We start from the raw sequence: 18183 nt of genomic DNA, 5'->3' as shown, positions 1-18183 counted from the left end.
ATAAATAGAGATGATAATTGTAGAGAAAAAAAATTGTAATTTTGCGCCAATATATAAGATATTATAGCATTACAAAAATATACTTGGTTATGGAGCATATATATAATAAAAAAATTGTAAATTTAATAATGCATTATCCAAATATTTATATTAATAAACCGCAGATTTATATCAATTGTCGATAATGTCAGTCGTTCTTCAATCTACGTAGTACTCAATTCGAAAATGGATGTACTGGCAGTAGTGTACAACTAAAGGATTTCGAAGATCCCACGAAAAAGATTCCAAAAGACCCTGGGGTGGTCCCTCTCAGGAGTCTCAACTCTCAAGTTTTCCTCTGTCGTTGGACACAGCTAGGTGAACTAGGCACTAGTGTTTAAGTAAAACTACTGGTTTCTGGTTCCTTGGATTCAGAATTCTGCTGCGGCCGCCGAGTGAGTGGTCGCCGTTGTGAAAATGTCAGCTCGATGGTGGTGATTCACGCTCAGTTTGTCTCGCGCGAGCGTGAAACGGTTAGACGTCCGTCCTGTGCTGCAATTAACCACGTTCTGCTCGGGCTGCGAGCAGGTGAGTGTGAATACGTGCACGTTTCTTACGCGGTGCGTTTCGCGTCGCACCGGATGAACCGGATCACCGATGACGGCGATCCGTTAACGACCGAGTGAGAGTCAGGTTAAGTGCACTCGAACCGCTGTATCCTATCCTCGTCCATACTCGTCCTCGTGTCTTGATATCAATCCCAACTAGATAAATCTGTGTCTGCTGGCATGCCATTCATGGCAGTAGCGGTTTCACGCTCGCCAAGTGGAATTCCCGCTCCCGCTGCACCTGTCAAGTGCACTTTCTAAAGCGTGACTCATACTATTACTGATGAAGAGTTAAAAAAGGCTGGAATGCCATTCTAGGAAACTGTCTAATTTATCAGCAGCGAACGATATCTGCGATAATCTTCAGGTGATTTTTGTGTTTGTAGTCGATGGGATGGCAGATAAGAGCTTGGTCTAGTTTATAACTTCATTATACTACAATGTCTATATGTGTAGAGTTACATGAAGAGTAATAAATTAATAAAAGATGATAATTTATGCAGTCTTTTAAATATATCGTTCAACTCATAACTAAGTTCACTAATAATTACATTTTTATTTAATTTTAGCCCTTAGTTCATAATTGATTGGTACTCATTATGTATAACTTAATATATAACAGATATGCTGAACTATGTTGAAAACAGAATATACTGGAAAGTGTTAAATTATAGACTTATATACTTATTGAAACAATAACATTTGCAATATTCCTGTGATAAATTTCTTTTCTTACTTTGAATATATCGTTACATAGTAATTATTTTTTTTTTTGTTAATTATGTGTAAGGTATAAATTACATTAGGAGTGCGTCAACACATATATGTATATTGAAAGATAAAAGATGTAAAGTCTATTAGGAACATGTTACTATATGAAAAATATTAGATAGTAGCAGCTACTTTAATAAAATAAGTAACTACTATACTAAGGTTTTATGTGAGTCATTGAAAAATTTGAAAATTTACATTTTTCAATAACACAGAATGTTGTTCTATTCGTTTCATTGATAAGAATAATACTCCTCTAGGATGATGGAGGAACTACTGAGTCAAGGTACCTCACCGTCTAGCGATGGCAACTTTTCAGCAGGCGGTGGCGGGGAAATCAATTCGACTACTGTAGTCAGTTTAGATGAGAGGATATTAGATATCACATCACGGCATTCCTTAAATGTTCTTAGAACACCTCCAACCAAAAAGGCAAAGAGAGTTCGATTTTTCCGCAATGGAGACAAATATTACACAGGTGTGGTGATGGCAGTGACGCCTGAAAGATACCGCAGTTTTGATAGTCTCGCGTCCGATCTGACTCGTGCTCTAGTATCGAGCGTGACCTTGCCGAATGGTGTACGAGCGATATATACCATGGATGGTCGTAAGGTACAAAGTGTCAGCGATTTGGAGGATGGCAAGTGTTACGTGGTATCCGGTCAGGGTGAAATGTTCAAAAAAGTTGAATATTCAGCATCCAAGGTTCGTCGTGGCAGCTCGCTGTCTGGATTACCACAATCGCCGGCAGCTAGCAGCGGTGGCGGTGGTACTGGCAGGCAGATCAGCGCCATTCCGTTGTGCGTGAAAGCGCGCATCGTGACGCTGATCCGCCACGGTACCAAGCCACGTAAGGTGATGCGGTTATTATTGAACAAACGCAACGCACCGAGCCTTGAGCATGCAATGGAAGCGATTACAGAGGCCGTAAAACTCGACACCGGGGCGGTGAGGAAGGTATATACGTTATCAGGTCAGCAAGTGACCTCGCTCGAGCAATTCTTTGAGAATGATGACATCTTTGTGGCTTACGGCCCGGAGAAATCCGTACAGGAAGATTTTGAGTTGGACTTCGAGGAGAGTAAGTGTGTGCAGAGCTTCCGTCGTTGTCCATGGAGTTCCAAGCGACAGAACGGTCCAATGCCGCGAATGCCGAGAAAGTCTGGCAAAAAGACGCTTACTACGCCACAAGTCAGGACTCCAAGTCCATCATCTTTGATACTGCCACAGCCTCTGAGAATGCATTATACCGTGGGACATATAATTGGAGATGGAAACTTTGCTGTTGTTAGGCATTGCACTCACAAGTAATTATTCCAAAATTTAGTAAAATTTTATATCATATATAAAAGAAATAGAATGCAAAATATAACACAATATTATAATTTATTTAACCAGAGATATTTTGGATAGAGAGATATATTGTTTCATTAAAAAAAAAATCTGACACAAAACATTGATAATATTTCAGATCTAGCGGTGTTGAATATGCTATGAAAATTGTGGATAAGTATAAGTGTCAAGGGAAGGAGACAATGTTAGCAAGCGAGGTAGCGATACTGAGGCAGGTTTGTCATCCCAACATAATCAGCTTGATTGCGGAACAAGATACTGCCGATCAGCTATTTTTAGTCATGGAACTTGTTAAGGTATATCGTTGAAAGAAATTTAATGGTGTTGAAAACTAATCAACGATACATTTTTAATTTAATTTATAATTAAAAATGTACTATAACTAAAATATTTGCTCATTTTTTAGGGTGGAGATTTATTCGATGCAATCGCAGTGGCGACGAAATTCTCTGAAGCAGAGGCGAGTGTGATGATCAGTCATTTGACTTCTGCCTTGGCTTACTTACATTCGCATCATATTGTACATCGCGACATAAAACCAGAAAATCTCCTAGTTGAGATGGATGGCAGTCATGTTAGATGCTTGAAATTGGGTGACTTTGGACTTGCGCAGGTAGTGCGAGAACCTTTATACACAGTTTGTGGTACACCTACTTATGTGGCACCGGAAATCCTCGCCGAAACCGGATATGGTTTAAAGGTATTGACTTGTTATAGTAAATTCATTAAGTTTGATAAATAAAATTAATTAAAAATTTAATTAGTTGGAATACATATAATTTATATATATATTCGAGAAATATATTTTTAAGGACAAGAATATAAAAATTATTAATGATAATTTATAAAGATGTGAAAAATATATAATATTTAGATTAGATATTTGCCTTTAAAAAAAATATATTTATATGTAACGTGTATATATTTATGTGTAATGAATATATATATATATATATATATATATATAAATTCTTTTTTTTTTTTAGATTGATGTATGGGCGGCCGGAGTAATCCTGTATATTCTCCTGTGTGGTTTTCCACCATTCGTATCGGTAGATAACGAACAGGAGGAATTGTTTGAGCGTATCCTGAGCGGTCAATATGAATTCACATCGCCGTATTGGGATACGATATCAGATTCTGCGAAGCAGCTCATCTCGAATATGCTGCAGGCACAGCCAGAACTTCGTTTTAGTGCAGAGGATGTACTGGATCATCCATGGCTCGCGGTAATTGTCACTGACATACAACATTATTATTGTACCTCACAAATTAGAAAAAATGCGTTGCCGCACCCGCATGGCTTAAAATCCTTTTCTCACTCTCTCATAGTTATTTAAGATGAGATAGATCGGGTGGTCGGCTACACGACACGTTTGCTATCACATTTATTATTTTGGGCACGATTCCTTCAGCTCCCACCAGCTCGTCATGCCACACTACATGGAAAAAAAAGTTCAGAGTTTATAAGTGTAATACTTAAATTCTAATAATAAGTTTCGATCTGTAACAAAATCATCTCGAATTTTGAACTTATTCAATTTTATTATCACTCAATATAAAGAACTTTATATAGTTTTGTAGAAGGAAATAATGAACATCTATAGAATTATATTCTTAACTATTTAATTTATATTTTTACAAAAGATTATATATTATAAATATTCTATATATTCTCATATAGAAATATAATTATTTAAGAAATAAAAATTTATTATCTTTCGCTTTATGCGCTGAACAAAATTTCCATGTTACGAACGTGATGCGATCGGAAATCTACTTGCCTCCTCTATCGGCTTTATTTCAAACACAAAACTAAGAAAGCTTTTGTAGTGGTTTGCTGTATCTGTAGCAGTGCTTTTTCTTTTCTTTTGCCCCGCCTCTGTATATCAGCAGAGCTTTCTAGGAGGCGAGCAGACCGCAGCAACAGCACCCGACGCATCGGCGGAGCAATACTGGAATCAGCAGTGTAAGCCGATAAGAATGGCCACCTTCGAGTTCGACTTCAAGAAGCAGCGCAGTCAACGACAGGATGACAGTACCAAGACAAGAGCCGAGTGGAAAAGTAGTATTGATTATTGTGACGTACCGCAATTTATCGACGCAGAGAGAAAATTGGATGAGCGAAATCACGATGAAATCGATTTTGCCAATGGCAATAGCAATGAAAATGATTTAGTAATTCTTAGTTCCGATTATCTGAAAGATATTAATAGTTTGAGTCGATCAATGCATGATTTAATAGACAATTTGAATGATAATAAAACGTCACGACGCCGTCTCAAATCACAAAGTGCTACTTCGTCGCTCAATAGCATTCCAGAGAATTTGAATATATGTAATTATCGCAGCAATTCACCGATTCGTTGCAATGAAATCGCCAAGAAAACAGTCGCAATTTCTACGAATCATCGAGGCGATCGGAAAAACGGAAACTCGATGAAAGAATCGAGTTATCCCCACTCGAATTGTGAAACGCCGAAATCGACGAATAAATCTATCGTTATGAATCGGCAAAGTAAATGCAACCAAAAGAACTTGTATGAGGTGAATCGCGAAAACAGATTCGGCAGCGATGACTTCCGCAACAGGAATGCGACTGCGTCGACATCAAGTGATAGCTTGACTGGCAACAGTTCCACTGGTAATGACATTGAGACTTCTGACAGTTTTGTAAACATTCAATTCGCACGATTGGCACGTGGGCAAAGATCAAGCTCCACGCAAAGCATGGAGTCGACTGATAGCTTTGAAAACGTGAGTTTCCGATATACAAATCAAAACAATAGTCTCAAGGATCATTCCTCACAGATTTCTTCAAAATTAGAGAATAATCAAGATCAGAATATGTCTCCTGTAAGGATAGTGAAGACAGATAGAATTGCTGTATGGAATACATTAAGATTACCTAAATTAGATAATGAGATCGATAAAAAGAATTGCAATAGTCCGTTCCATAGAGTTGAAGAAATAGGCAAATGCGCAAAGAACGAGCCAGTAAAGTTGCGGCATGAAAGATACAATACTAGGAAGAATCAAATAGATTCGAGAAGTGTCAAGAATAAAAGATACAGCTGCTTTTCTCCATGCACAACGAAGAGATCATCCGAGGAAGTCGGCAACAGTGGCGGTGGCGATAAAGTCACGACACGGAAATTCAGCTCAACGGATGAATTACGCGACGAAGTGAGACAGAAATCGGTACCACGAACAAAGCGATTCAGTCTGTATTATACACCGCAACCGTTGAGGAAGACATACGAGAACGAACCAAAGATCGGAAGAATCACGTACAAGTCAGCAGGTCGCACTCAGAGATCTGAGATGAATAAGGGAAGGAACGAAGAGGAGCTGGAAAGAATAGAGAAAGTGGAGAGAATAGATAGAAGCCGAAGATCAGTGATCGACGCTTCAACGATCGCTAGTAGAAGTAAATCCAATAGGCAAAATGTTCATGTGAGATCAAATGGCGTATTAAACACAACCAGGACGAAGTGATAACAAGTAGCGAAAAGTCGAAGTGATTTGAGGATGTATGAATGATGCACGACTAGTTCATGCATCAGGACGACGAAATCCAAAGTCTAAGCGCTTTAAGAATGAGGCAATTGCGGATTTTATTAACATTAGTTAAAATCCATTAAGTTGATTGACAATTTTTTTGTGTGTAGCGATCAAAAAGACGAACCTCATTAAAACTGAAAACTATTTTCTTAATAACTGTACATGCATGGAGAAAAATTTCACGCCACTTTCAATTTTATTAAATTAAAATTACTAGACAGAATGACATTAAACATTTTGCAAAGGAAGAAAAACGATCTCGTAATTCTCTTAGATTTTGGACTTTGAGATTGATAAAAAGCATTGTGGCTACAAGAACTTTTGTTTTTTCTGAAAATTTTTAGTTTATTATAAATTACGATGAAAATGAAATATAAAATAAGCAATTAGAGAGTTATGGTATTTTTAAAACTTATTATCGAATAGCATTGAAAAATAATTGTACAGAAAAGTTATTAAAAAGTTATACTTTTCATGCTCGAAAAAGCTTCTCAAATATTTTGTAGATTATCCAATACAGAAAAATACAAAACAAAGCAAAACTTTTTTAAATTTATATGTATATCTCCATACATTTTTATTACTGTTGAAGATTGAATACCTAGCTGAGACAGGAGAGGAGAGACCAAAGACGGATATATAATCGCAAAGTGTAAGAGAGTTTTAAGAAAAAAACTAAATTGAAATTTATATCTGCACAAAAATTACATTTACCAGTATTAACTTCTAGAGTTAATCTGGAGAAAATGCTAGCTATTAAAATCTCGATTGCAATTCGTCCTTTTTTTTTAAATGTTATCTTTTTAGTTAGAGTAAGAATAATAATTAATCTCGCGCGACAGTGTTAACCGATGATAATGTAATCAGTCTTTAATCGTCCGACAGTGGAAGATGACTATGTCAATAGTACTGAGATAATAATGGATCTCGATAGCGAATAATGACTATGATTGAGATTGAATGGATGAATTTGGAATAAGAACAAAACATGCCAAATGCATTTAAATAGGTTATTTTATATCGGATGTCTATGTAAGTCTAGCTGTAGGTAAAATGGATGAAGTATTCGATCAATCCTTTCGGTTTCATGACGTGAAAGAGATTTCAATTGGATTCATATTGGCGTGAAAGTTAATAGCACTTCTTAATTTATTTACATGTTTTAAACGAAAGAAATTTAATGGCGAAAGTTATATCGAGTAGTTCCATAAGTGCAATGTAAGATCGAAGGGTTAAGATAAAGAATAATCATTAGAAGGATTAAACTTCATTTTCGAGTGATTAGCGATTAGTAATTGGTATTAATAACATAAGAATTTTTGCAATGGAAGACAAAGGGCGACGAATTGGGCGATTTTGGGATGCTGGATAAGAGTAGTGCACATTGAACTTACTCAAAGAAAGGCGAGAAGATAATTATTTTTGTAAAGGAGCCGCGTTGTAGCAATAAATAAAATGTGACACTGAGAAATTGATGAACGAGTGCATGCGTTGCAAAAAAAAAAGAGGATTACTATTAAAATTATTTTTGTAGATGTTGATAAGGTGATGCCAAGAATTGACAGTATCGTTTTTCTAAATGGAAAATATTCTTTCGCAAATTTATAATTGGTTTTATCAAATTAGTGCAAAGAGCATGTTTTGGAAAAAAAAATCAAAAAGAAATGACATTTGTTATTATATAATAAATTATTTTCAAGTGCAATTATTTATTTAAAGTTGAAGTTTAAAATTTTTTTAATTTGGAAATTTCCAAAATACCAAAAGGATAAGTTTTGTGAAATTTCGAGACTTGATCAAGACTTGATCTTGACTTCACTTTATCAATTGAAAATTATCAGAATCATAATCGCGCTCTTTGTCGCTCGAACATTGCTAATTTGTGGTCTCTTTTGCTGCAGCGATTTCCGACGATTTTTGTATCTCGCTCGTGTGATGTCTGTCGACAAATTGTGTACATAATTGTAATGACGTGTGTGTAAGACTTGATTACTCGTGAAATGATAAAAATAATATTACTGTGATTCGTTCGCTCGTCATTCATTTATTCGCGTTTCTCATTATGGGATTCCGATATTTGTTAATAAACGGTAATAATTACTTTTTTGTTTCTCGTTCTTGTTTTGTTATATTGTTCTTAATGTAATAAGCATACCGATCTGCGCGCAATTTACGGTAGTTTGTAGGTTTTAAACGTGATTTACGCCAAAAATTAAGATGCATATTGTAACTTTAGCTATTTATATTATATTATATATTATATTATACATACATACATACATACATATATATATATATATATATATAAATACGATATTCGCAAGCAAATCTTTTAACGATATTATATAATTCCATTCTCCAAATTCATCTGTTTCGTTTACGATTTACAGAAATAGAATAAAAGAAAAAATGCAATACCTTACGTCACTATGTTGCGAGTTCATGTTTATTTTCTCAATATGCATTGTACAATATGATTAATAAAAAACTTTTAATAATTCTTGAAATTATTCATAAAAAAAGTAAGTTCTGTTAAGTCTCGATTAATGGCCTAATTAATCGGAAAATGGTGAAACGTATTTAAATTTATGAAATATAATTAATATATTATTATTAATATTGTTTTATTACGCGTTTAAAATTTTGTTTGTTACAATTTTTAATAGAATTCTATAAAATTGAATTATTTAAGACTTTAATTTGCGATTTCGGGATTTTCAGACAACACAATTTTACATTTCATTCTTGCACTTTTTTTTAGAGAGTGAATAAATTGCAATATGTACATCTCTTATATAATTGAGCATTAATGTCCATGCGATATTTAATGCGGTACTACGAGTTTCTATTTTATTACTGTTTCAACTATTCGAGATTATTAAGCAACACACATCATTATCGTAAATGCACTTCTAACTATTTATAATGTACTGCCACGAAACTTATATTGAAAAATATAATTACAAAATTCCACAGCTACTGCATTTCTACTTTATTCCTTCCGTCATTTCTATGTTAATCACAAAAAATTATCAGATAAGTATTAAATAATAAAATATTTTAGAATTATTACTTTCTATATTTTTTTAGGATCAAGACAATTCAATGTTCTACTCATCAGCCATGTACATAAAAAAAATCAAATATTAAAAATTTAAATTGCGTTAACACATTCAAGAATTAAAACTAAATTAAAATTATATAATTTAAAACGTAATTTCAATTATTACAAAGAATTATTATAAAAGAAAAGAATTGCTAATCAGATTAAAGTACACGAGAGTATAACTATTCCTTCTTAACAATATAGTATTTTATCTATAACGTACTTTCATTTTTAATTTTAATAAATATTCAAGTATAAATTACATTATTATATTAACAATATAGATTTACACATTTGTATCAAAACGGAACAATAATCAGGTGTAGCATTGAATGTGCTATTAGGATTATCATATTAATTAATATTAATTATATTAAAATATGCGATCATGTTTTATCCACGTACCGTTATTACATTTCCATTTTCAACAGTTTTATTGTCGTCGCAGTTCGATGTGTTGTCATAAACGCGAGCGCGATTGTCCTTTGTTTATTTTGAACACAGCGGTGATCTTCCGCTTTCTCTCTCCCCCTTCCCTTCCTATATTCACGTCGCGACTACACAGTTAGAACGTTCGTGATTGTACTGCGTTTGCTTGCTCGACTTTTGCGCCGAAAATCAGTCCTGTAATTCGTACAATAACGTGAATGTCTAATTGGAGTCGTGCCTTAAATTACGTGGAGTGCTAATTAACCCGTGCGATCGCGAATAATTGTTTGACATTGTTCTTCGATAAATACGTTCATATATATGCTGTTCTCTCTGAAACCGAAATATTCCAGCCATTTCTCAATTCCCTCGTTCTTGCAATACAGATATTGATATCTTTAATTGTCGACTAATTATTAATTATATTGACATCGGTTGCCTCAAAAGCATCAGGTGGAGATAGTAGATTAATTAATTAACATACAATATATCATCGTCAAAATAATTGATCGCGATTGAGATCGTTGACATCTCTCAGAATATGGCGGAATAGTTTTCATTTTCGCGTAGCCGCGTGAAGTTGGCGCGATTCGCGCGATTCAAATCGGGCGTTTCAGTTTAGTTTAGTCCAATCGCGTCGCGCGTTACTTCGGTATGTAATTTCGCGTCGTTTTACACGTTAGTGACGCTTTTTTTCATTTCAAGTACGTCGCGGCCTGTCGCGAGTGCAAGTTGATCGCCGGAAGTCCCGCGCAATATCCCGAAAGATCGCCGAGTTGATAATTCGGTGTAAATTGCGAGTTTTCGGTCGGTTTGCGCGAGTCAGTGAAGAAGCGTTCAGTGCGCGTAATGGCGGAACCGTTGGCGGAACAATTACGGCGACGTAGACAGGTATGGAATCTGAATAAATAACACATTGCGTTATCGCGTATGTATTGCATGATACAAATATATGCGCATATCATTAAATTTTCAATAGATTCAATAGATTCAAAAGTATTAGAGGCTCTAGTCTCAATTATCAAATTGAGCACTGTGTATTAATTATGTTAATTTTTGTAATTATTTGACATTTTTAATATCTAAAACGAATAAAACGATATCAATAGCCGCGTTCAACAAAGACAGCGATTTTGCAAATGTTGTAAAATGCTTTAATATAATTAATTTATATTATATCTAGATCTAGTGAGAGGAACTAAAAGCAAGCATATTAAAGCAAAATATATTATAAAATTTTACAACAGTTACAAAGTTGCTTTTTTGTTAAACGCAATCAATCAGCGTTAATCGCTTTCCATTTTCACAAGTGATACCGAGTCTAAAATATTGTATTATAAAGTTATATACAGTGAGCACAAAAAGTATTTGTACAGAGAAAATATTTTTTAAAAAAACTTTATTTTTAAAAAGGAAATATTATCCAGCGAGAAATGAGCCATCGAATTAATGCCGAATTGATATAAATATGATAATTTCAACATCAATTTGATGTCGATTCGATGTTTAATTGACGATCATTTCTTGCTGAATAATTAACAATTTATTCATAAAGAATAAAATAGACTGTATGTTTCTTAAAATTATATATACCAAAAAAAGATGTGTATTAATTATACAAAATATATTATCTGAAAAATAAGCGAAAATTAAAAATTGTATTGTTTAAAAAGTATTCATACAAACGAGAAATTTAGCTTCTAAAATCAAGAATACATGCGAAGCTCGTTTGTTTAAGTTAGAACAGAATGTATTCATTATATAAAATTGTTAATTAATATTTATTTTCTACAAATAAGACTTTTTTTATAACAAATTTTCTACTTTTTGCTCTCACTGTATACGCATGGATATTATAACATTACAAATGAGATTTGAGAATTATCCGAATATATGAAAAGCGCAATTTATTATTAATATTTATCTGAAGTGTCGTACGTACAGTTGAAAGAAGAGCGAGAAAGAAAGACAATAAAATAAATCCGTTGAATATAATTCGAACGAGTGTCGTCGCGACGCGATGCGACGGCCGCGACGCCATCAGGTAACGGATTCGCGAGGTGTTCCCCCTTCCCTCTCCCACTAGGCCACTACCTACTAGGTTCGCGCTCTCCCCACCACGCGGTCTCGCGTCTCACCGATATCACACGTCACACCGCCACACCGCCACACCGGCTGACACGGCGCGTGGCCGTCTGTGCTGTGGCATAGTCGGTGCTCGCCGCTCGAAATCGCTCGTTGTTGTCAGTTCGAATGTCATGGCGCGTCATTCCGTCCCGATTACGTTAACATTTACATATCGAGTGTGAAATCATCCCTCTTGTTCTCTCTTTTGTGATACATATCGGTGAAGGTGTGCTTTTTGTCTGATCGCAGAAGCTGCAGAGGGATACATATAACGAGACGTGGGATACTCATCGGGCACGAAGCCGCGCTTGGATCACGTGAGTCTGACTTAAAATTTCTATTATGGTGATGGTGTTACAGCTTTTTGTGTATTGTGTTACACGCTGAAGCTATATGTTTTAGGAGCATTCGTTTATTTGATTATTACATCCCGTGAAATATCGTGAGCCTCGGGATGACATTAAAGATCCGATTAAAGATCAGCTGGTGATCACTTCGACGGTTATTTAAATGAGACAGTCATTTAAATTTTTCGGCGTGAATAAAATGCCATTTTATTTTGTAGTATGTCAAATTATGGCACGTATCGCGTTTATTTTATTATATTTTGATACATTGAATGTGCTGATTTTTTTAATTATATTAATTAATAAAATCCAATTGTAGTTTACATTAATTAATTTTTAATAATTGTTACAGTTAAATTGTTTGGGTAAAATTAAAATATATTATTATTGATCGTAATATAATAATTTTTTTTTATAAAAAATGATTACAACTCTTCAATTAACAAATTTTACATTATTGTCTTAATGTCTTATGATGAAATGTACTATCGTAAAAACTGATGTTGTAAAAACATTTTCTCATCGTACATTGTTTATGCTTGTTATATTACGCTCTAGTAAGAAACTACTCGAGCTAACGTGTAATATTGCGCGCGCGAAAATGGCAATTTTTCATGTTCAAATATTAACTCAGCGCGTTGTATATGTGCGTATCGCGCCACGTTATTTATATTCACTGGAGTTTACGAAAAATCTACCCTCGCGAATTGGACGACGGCACGAAATAATATAATAATCATAATCGAGAATATCATACGAGCACGAGGGCGTAAATTGAATGTCGTATTATCCCTTTTTCGTACGTAATTTATGTGAGGAGGAAATGGCAAATATTGATATAACATTTATTTCATTAATCTTACGTACAATTAATAAAAACTCATAATTCTTTTTAAAATTTGAAAGAAAAAAATTGAATTATTTTCTTGTGTATAATATAAATTTTTTGAACTCAATTATGAAAATAATTTGCATAGCCGAGGAATAGCATTTTCAGAAAATTACAAAACTGTTCAAATTTGCATATCAATTTTGTAATATATATACATATATGGAAATATTTTATATCCAGATATTTCATAAAACTACATGGACGGACTTATGTAACAAAAAGAATAATGCAAAGTTTGTGTGTAGGTTTCGCGTGTGACGTGGTAGTTGCTACATTTTCGCGTCAGTGTTTGTGTAGGAAAGACACAAACCGTGGAAATAATTATTACACTTTGATCCCACATAAATGAGAAATTTTGTGTAGTATCGAAATTATTTGCCATATCGGAACACCTGCCGCGATTATTATCGGAGCGTAACGGTATTTCTGTGATGCATATATGTGTTGTCGCCGTCACCGCTAGACTTTACGCTCAAACGCGCCGCTAATGATTGTTCTGCGAACGTTGCGTCACGAGGACGTTTCCCGAGGTCTTTCGAAATACTACACACTCGAGTTCATATCAATTTACGCCGGTCACGCTTTTAACGCTCTATTATTATTGCAATCGCGATAGCGATAGCGAGCTTTACTAGTTTTTACGTGAATCGTAAAATCAGGTCATGTAACATATTTTTATGTAACTGAAACTATCGTTTGAACATTTTAATATACATATATATTCTAAATATTATATTTTTATAATTACCTTAAAGATATCTCGTCAAAGTGAACATTTAAAATTATTGGAATTTTTCTCAGAGATCTTTTTATACAAATTTACATTATTTAATGCTATTATTATTTTCGAATTTTATCATTCCCTAAATTTTATTCTTTTCTTTTCTATTTCATATAAACAAGTCTTTATATTTATTTCTTGAATTCTCTTTGTGAGAAAACCGTAAAAATACTGCTTAGGATGTAGAATTGTGAAAGCATGAATTATTCGTATGGACAAACAGCTATGTCAGGCAATTCATTTTCTTTATTACTGGAAAGTAAAGACAGTTTTATATCTTGACGTGGCATAATTAGGCAACTGAGAGAACCGATGCGATTACCAAATTTGGCAATTCCTGGCTGATGTGCTTTTGATACCACACGGTTGCATAACGTATCTGCATAAGCGTGCATACCTGATTCCAAGTATTGAACATATTGCGCGCGTTTAATTTGTCGTAAACAGATTCTTTTTTTCAACTAGTTTATTTTGGAAGAATTTTGCGTTCCGCAAATTCCGATAAAGTGTACCGAGAATTCACATAATGTAAAACGCGTTTTCAATTTTATGTGTTGTATAAAACTAAACAAATTTAAATATTTCGCATAAATAAGGATTAAACTGTCTTTGTTTAAAATCTGTTTTTGTATAAAATGTCTTAAAAATAAAATTATTATAGTATCTAAAGTGCGTTCTCCTATTCGATTGCACGCGGCGATATTAATACAAGTTTGCTTAATTAATATAACAAGAATTGTTTTGCTTTTTATTTTTTATATATTATTATAAAAAAAAACTATGCTGATATCACACATTCACACATTCACAGAGAAAGAGAGAAATAGAATGTTGACATTAATTATACGAAAGCCAAATCTGGCGCAGTAATCGATCTATCCAGTCTTTAGTCGGCTAAAAAAAAAACAAAAAAAGAAAACATTTTAAAACAGACTTCGGCGGTAGCAGACGGACGCGTGTCATCCATCGACGCAAAAGGGTTACGGATATACAGGGCGCGTTTATTTTTGCACGTTGATCGTCAGTGTAAACACGAGACCGCCTGTTTCGGCGCTTCTCCTATCCGGTTCGAAAAACGATGCATAGCAGTTGTGTGCTCGTTAATTCACCTTGCCTAGGGATCCTTTCGATACTTCAATCGATCTTCGCCACTTGAGTCAATGGGACATTTGATATGAATCAGGGAAGAATCGCAATACAAAAATTGATTGTCTTTAATTTCTAAATATAAATATAATTTTTATTATAATTTAGAAAAAAATAACGAATTAAAAAAATTATTAATATTTAATAAAAATTATTGATTTAATCTTCATAAATAAAATTAGCGTATTTTTCTTAAACAAAAATAATTATGCTACATCGTTTTCGCTTTAAATTTAAAAAATTGATATACGTGATATATATATATATATATACGTGATTGATTTAATATTTGTATTTATCAAAATCTGTTTTTAATTCTTTTATGCCTTTCCCAGTTGATATTTTTCATCCTTTTTATTCACAGTTTTTCCACGCCATCGATTAGGAATCGTTAAGTCAATCGGCGCGTTATTAATTATCTCGCGTGTTTGATCAGAGAAAAAAGTGACTCCATTCTTCGAAGATCATTAATCTTAACTACGTTTTGTTGGACGAAACACTCGACGATCGTGATAATTAAAAAAGAACATGGTCGTGCTTGATAGAGATTACACGAAACTCAACCATTTAACTAGTATAAAAAAAACGCAAACTTTAGATAAGATTAAAATATTATTAGATGTTTCAAATTTATTCTATTTCAAATTTTAAATATGAAAATTAAATAAAATAGTATAATTAAATTGTATATTCAATTGTTATACATTATGTTAAAGATATAAATTAATAAGTCTTTTTATTAATTTTTACAATATGTCTATTATATTTTGATAAATTTTTTCTCTTGAGAAAACATCGCGATCTTAGCTCTGAAACACTTAGAATTTATTGGCAATGTTCAACTATCTGCTGAATGTATAAAGGGCACATTAATCGCTGCGTTTGTACAAACATTTTTTCTCTTTTACAGATTAAAACAATATTGCCGGCAATATTTCTTCGTTGCTTGTTTATGACCGTGAACGTTTACACACGGCGTTCCTATTAACTTACTCGTATGACTCGCCATTAATTTTTAGGAACCGGATTTCTTTTCTCTACTAATTTGAATACGATAAAAGCGCGAAACTGCAATTTGCGATAAAATTATAGCGATTTTTATTACGATTTTTAACATTATAATACTCTACGTTGTTGGCGGTGCTTTTATATTTTTCGGATAATTTCAATATTTTTAACATAAACTCAATACGGCTTTATAATATAGAATTGTGAACAAATTTTGTTTTAAAAAAGTTATCTAAATAATAAATAAACAGTTAATTAAATTATCATTTAAATTAAATGTTTGCGTTAAAGATGTACATGTTGAGTTTTTTATAAAAAAATTGCTAAATGTTTTGCATGTAAGACGTCAAATTTTTTTGTATCGCTATTAACAGATTCCTTAACACATTCAGAATGCTCTTTTCTCTGGCTGTATTGGACTATCATTGATATATTATATTCAATTTACACGTCAGACATTCTCCCGAAAAAGTCGCTCACTTTTTCGTGTCAAATCGCGGATTACGATTTCTTGGTTATTTTGAGAAAGGAAAAACGCGATCTTCCGCTTGAACGTTTAACGCGTCGACGTTAATTTGTTGGATACCCGTTGGAGTATTGTGTTTAGACAGAGCATAGCGTGCTTGGCGCACATATTTTACGGCTACGCATTAAACACACTCGCTGATGAATGTCCCGACATTCGTCTGTGGCATAATTACCAGGAGATCCCCCTCTGGAATCCTTCTCCACCCTCTCCTTGCGTTCCTTCGCAGCTTGGGTTGATTTAGTTTTTTAAAAACAGAAACCTTTTTACATATAAATTTACATATTATTAATATTAATATCATTTTTTTAAACATTTAATTTATCATATATAATTACGTTTTAATTTATTTGCCAGAATAAGATTATTCCTAGATAATCGGTAACAAAATAAGCAATCACGACAACACAAATGTTTTGTAGCCGCAGGAATAAAGATTAACCGTTGATATAAGTCATCTACATGTAGCACCGGTGGCGCACGTCTCCAGGAATGTGTTGAACATCCCCAGGCATTATATGGGACTAACGGGACTCACGAGGCACGAATTGTAAGCCCAGCCAAAGGTTACGACATCTTATCCCGATCGCGATCGTACCCTGTAGCCATGTTACTGTATGTCTTGTTCCTGCTCTGCATATTTCTCTCGATTATATTTTTCATATTCAGAGAAAAAGGTCAACCCTAAACGGCTGTAACGTTTATAGAGTACGGAATAAGATTTTTAGAGCAGATAGAGAATAACATGACCGCAATATCGCTGAAGATATAGTGACGTGTTGACGATGCTACTCACGAATAGTTTCTAACGTGAACATTTAATGCATTAATATATCAGATTATACTAGACCGTAAATATTGTTTCAAGATCTCCCCAACCCTTTATCATCTGAGAGAAATTCTACGATGGCAATACATTATTTTTTATATATTATTGAATTTATTTTGTTCATTACAACAAAGAAAAAATATTTTGTTAATTAATTTTATTAATGGATCATACATTAATATAATATATGTTATGACATTTATATGTTATACAATATATTAAAAACTAAAAGATGGAATTTAAAAAGTTTTTCATAAAAAATACGTTTTTTTATAAAATATTTCTTTCTTTGCTATAATAAACAAAATAAAATAAATAATATATAAGAAATAATGTATTATAATAGAATTTCTCTGATGTGATAAAGAGTTGAAATAAAATATAAGTATCATGAAAAATCATAAATCCGAATTAACGAAGCGTATGATTTCCCCTAAGTAACGTGACGATTGGAGAGATGTCAAGTTTCTATCGAAATCAACACTTCTTTGGTTTTTTTTTATTCTTTTGGAACATTTATCTTGATCGACAGCTCCATTATGACTAGCAGCTCACACTACTGCAATGTCATTAATATCTTGTCTCAGGTCTTTCGAGAATACTCTTAAATTATTGTCACTCTTATCAAAGCTCTTCGAGCGAACTCTTATAAATCAGCTTCTCGTTTTTTGTGGTATGTTAAGATGGTATGAACATTTTAGTTATATGAGCTAACCG

At 33.6% G+C, this 18183-nt stretch overlaps 2 protein-coding genes across 4 annotated transcripts in view; both read left to right on the top strand.

The window, feature by feature from the left end:
• Positions 1 to 141: 141 nt before the first annotated feature.
• On the top strand, positions 142 to 9250 carry LOC105150375 (uncharacterized). 3 transcript variants are annotated; one of them, XM_087411103.1, is made up of 6 exons: positions 142 to 954; positions 1619 to 2665; positions 2830 to 3007; positions 3118 to 3411; positions 3698 to 3940; positions 4605 to 9250. In XM_087411103.1, the coding sequence occupies exons 2-6, from the start codon at positions 1620 to 1622 to the stop codon at positions 6207 to 6209; spliced, it is 3366 nt and encodes a 1121-aa protein (XP_087267229.1). In that variant the 5' UTR covers positions 142 to 954; position 1619; the 3' UTR covers positions 6210 to 9250. The 3 variants fall into 3 exon arrangements, with proteins under 3 accessions (XP_087267229.1, XP_087267228.1, XP_011061702.2); XM_087411102.1 differs by having other exon boundaries at positions 143 to 567; XM_011063400.2 differs by having other exon boundaries at positions 144 to 567; positions 4608 to 9250.
• A 998-nt stretch (positions 9251 to 10248) lies between these two features.
• sick (sickie) overlaps positions 10249 to 18183 on the top strand; it is a 174494-nt gene continuing 166559 nt past the window's right edge. The window contains exons 1-2 of the mRNA XM_087411097.1: positions 10249 to 10701; positions 12187 to 12254. The gene's annotated coding sequence lies outside the window, so the exon portion shown is untranslated. The remainder of the gene's footprint in view (positions 10702 to 12186; positions 12255 to 18183) is intronic.

Source organism: Acromyrmex echinatior, chromosome 11, assembly GCF_024713525.1.
Source record: "Acromyrmex echinatior isolate Ae372 chromosome 11, ASM2471352v2, whole genome shotgun sequence".
Taxonomy (NCBI): Eukaryota; Metazoa; Arthropoda; class Insecta; order Hymenoptera; family Formicidae; genus Acromyrmex; species Acromyrmex echinatior.
This window is presented reverse-complemented; position numbering and strand designations above follow the sequence as displayed.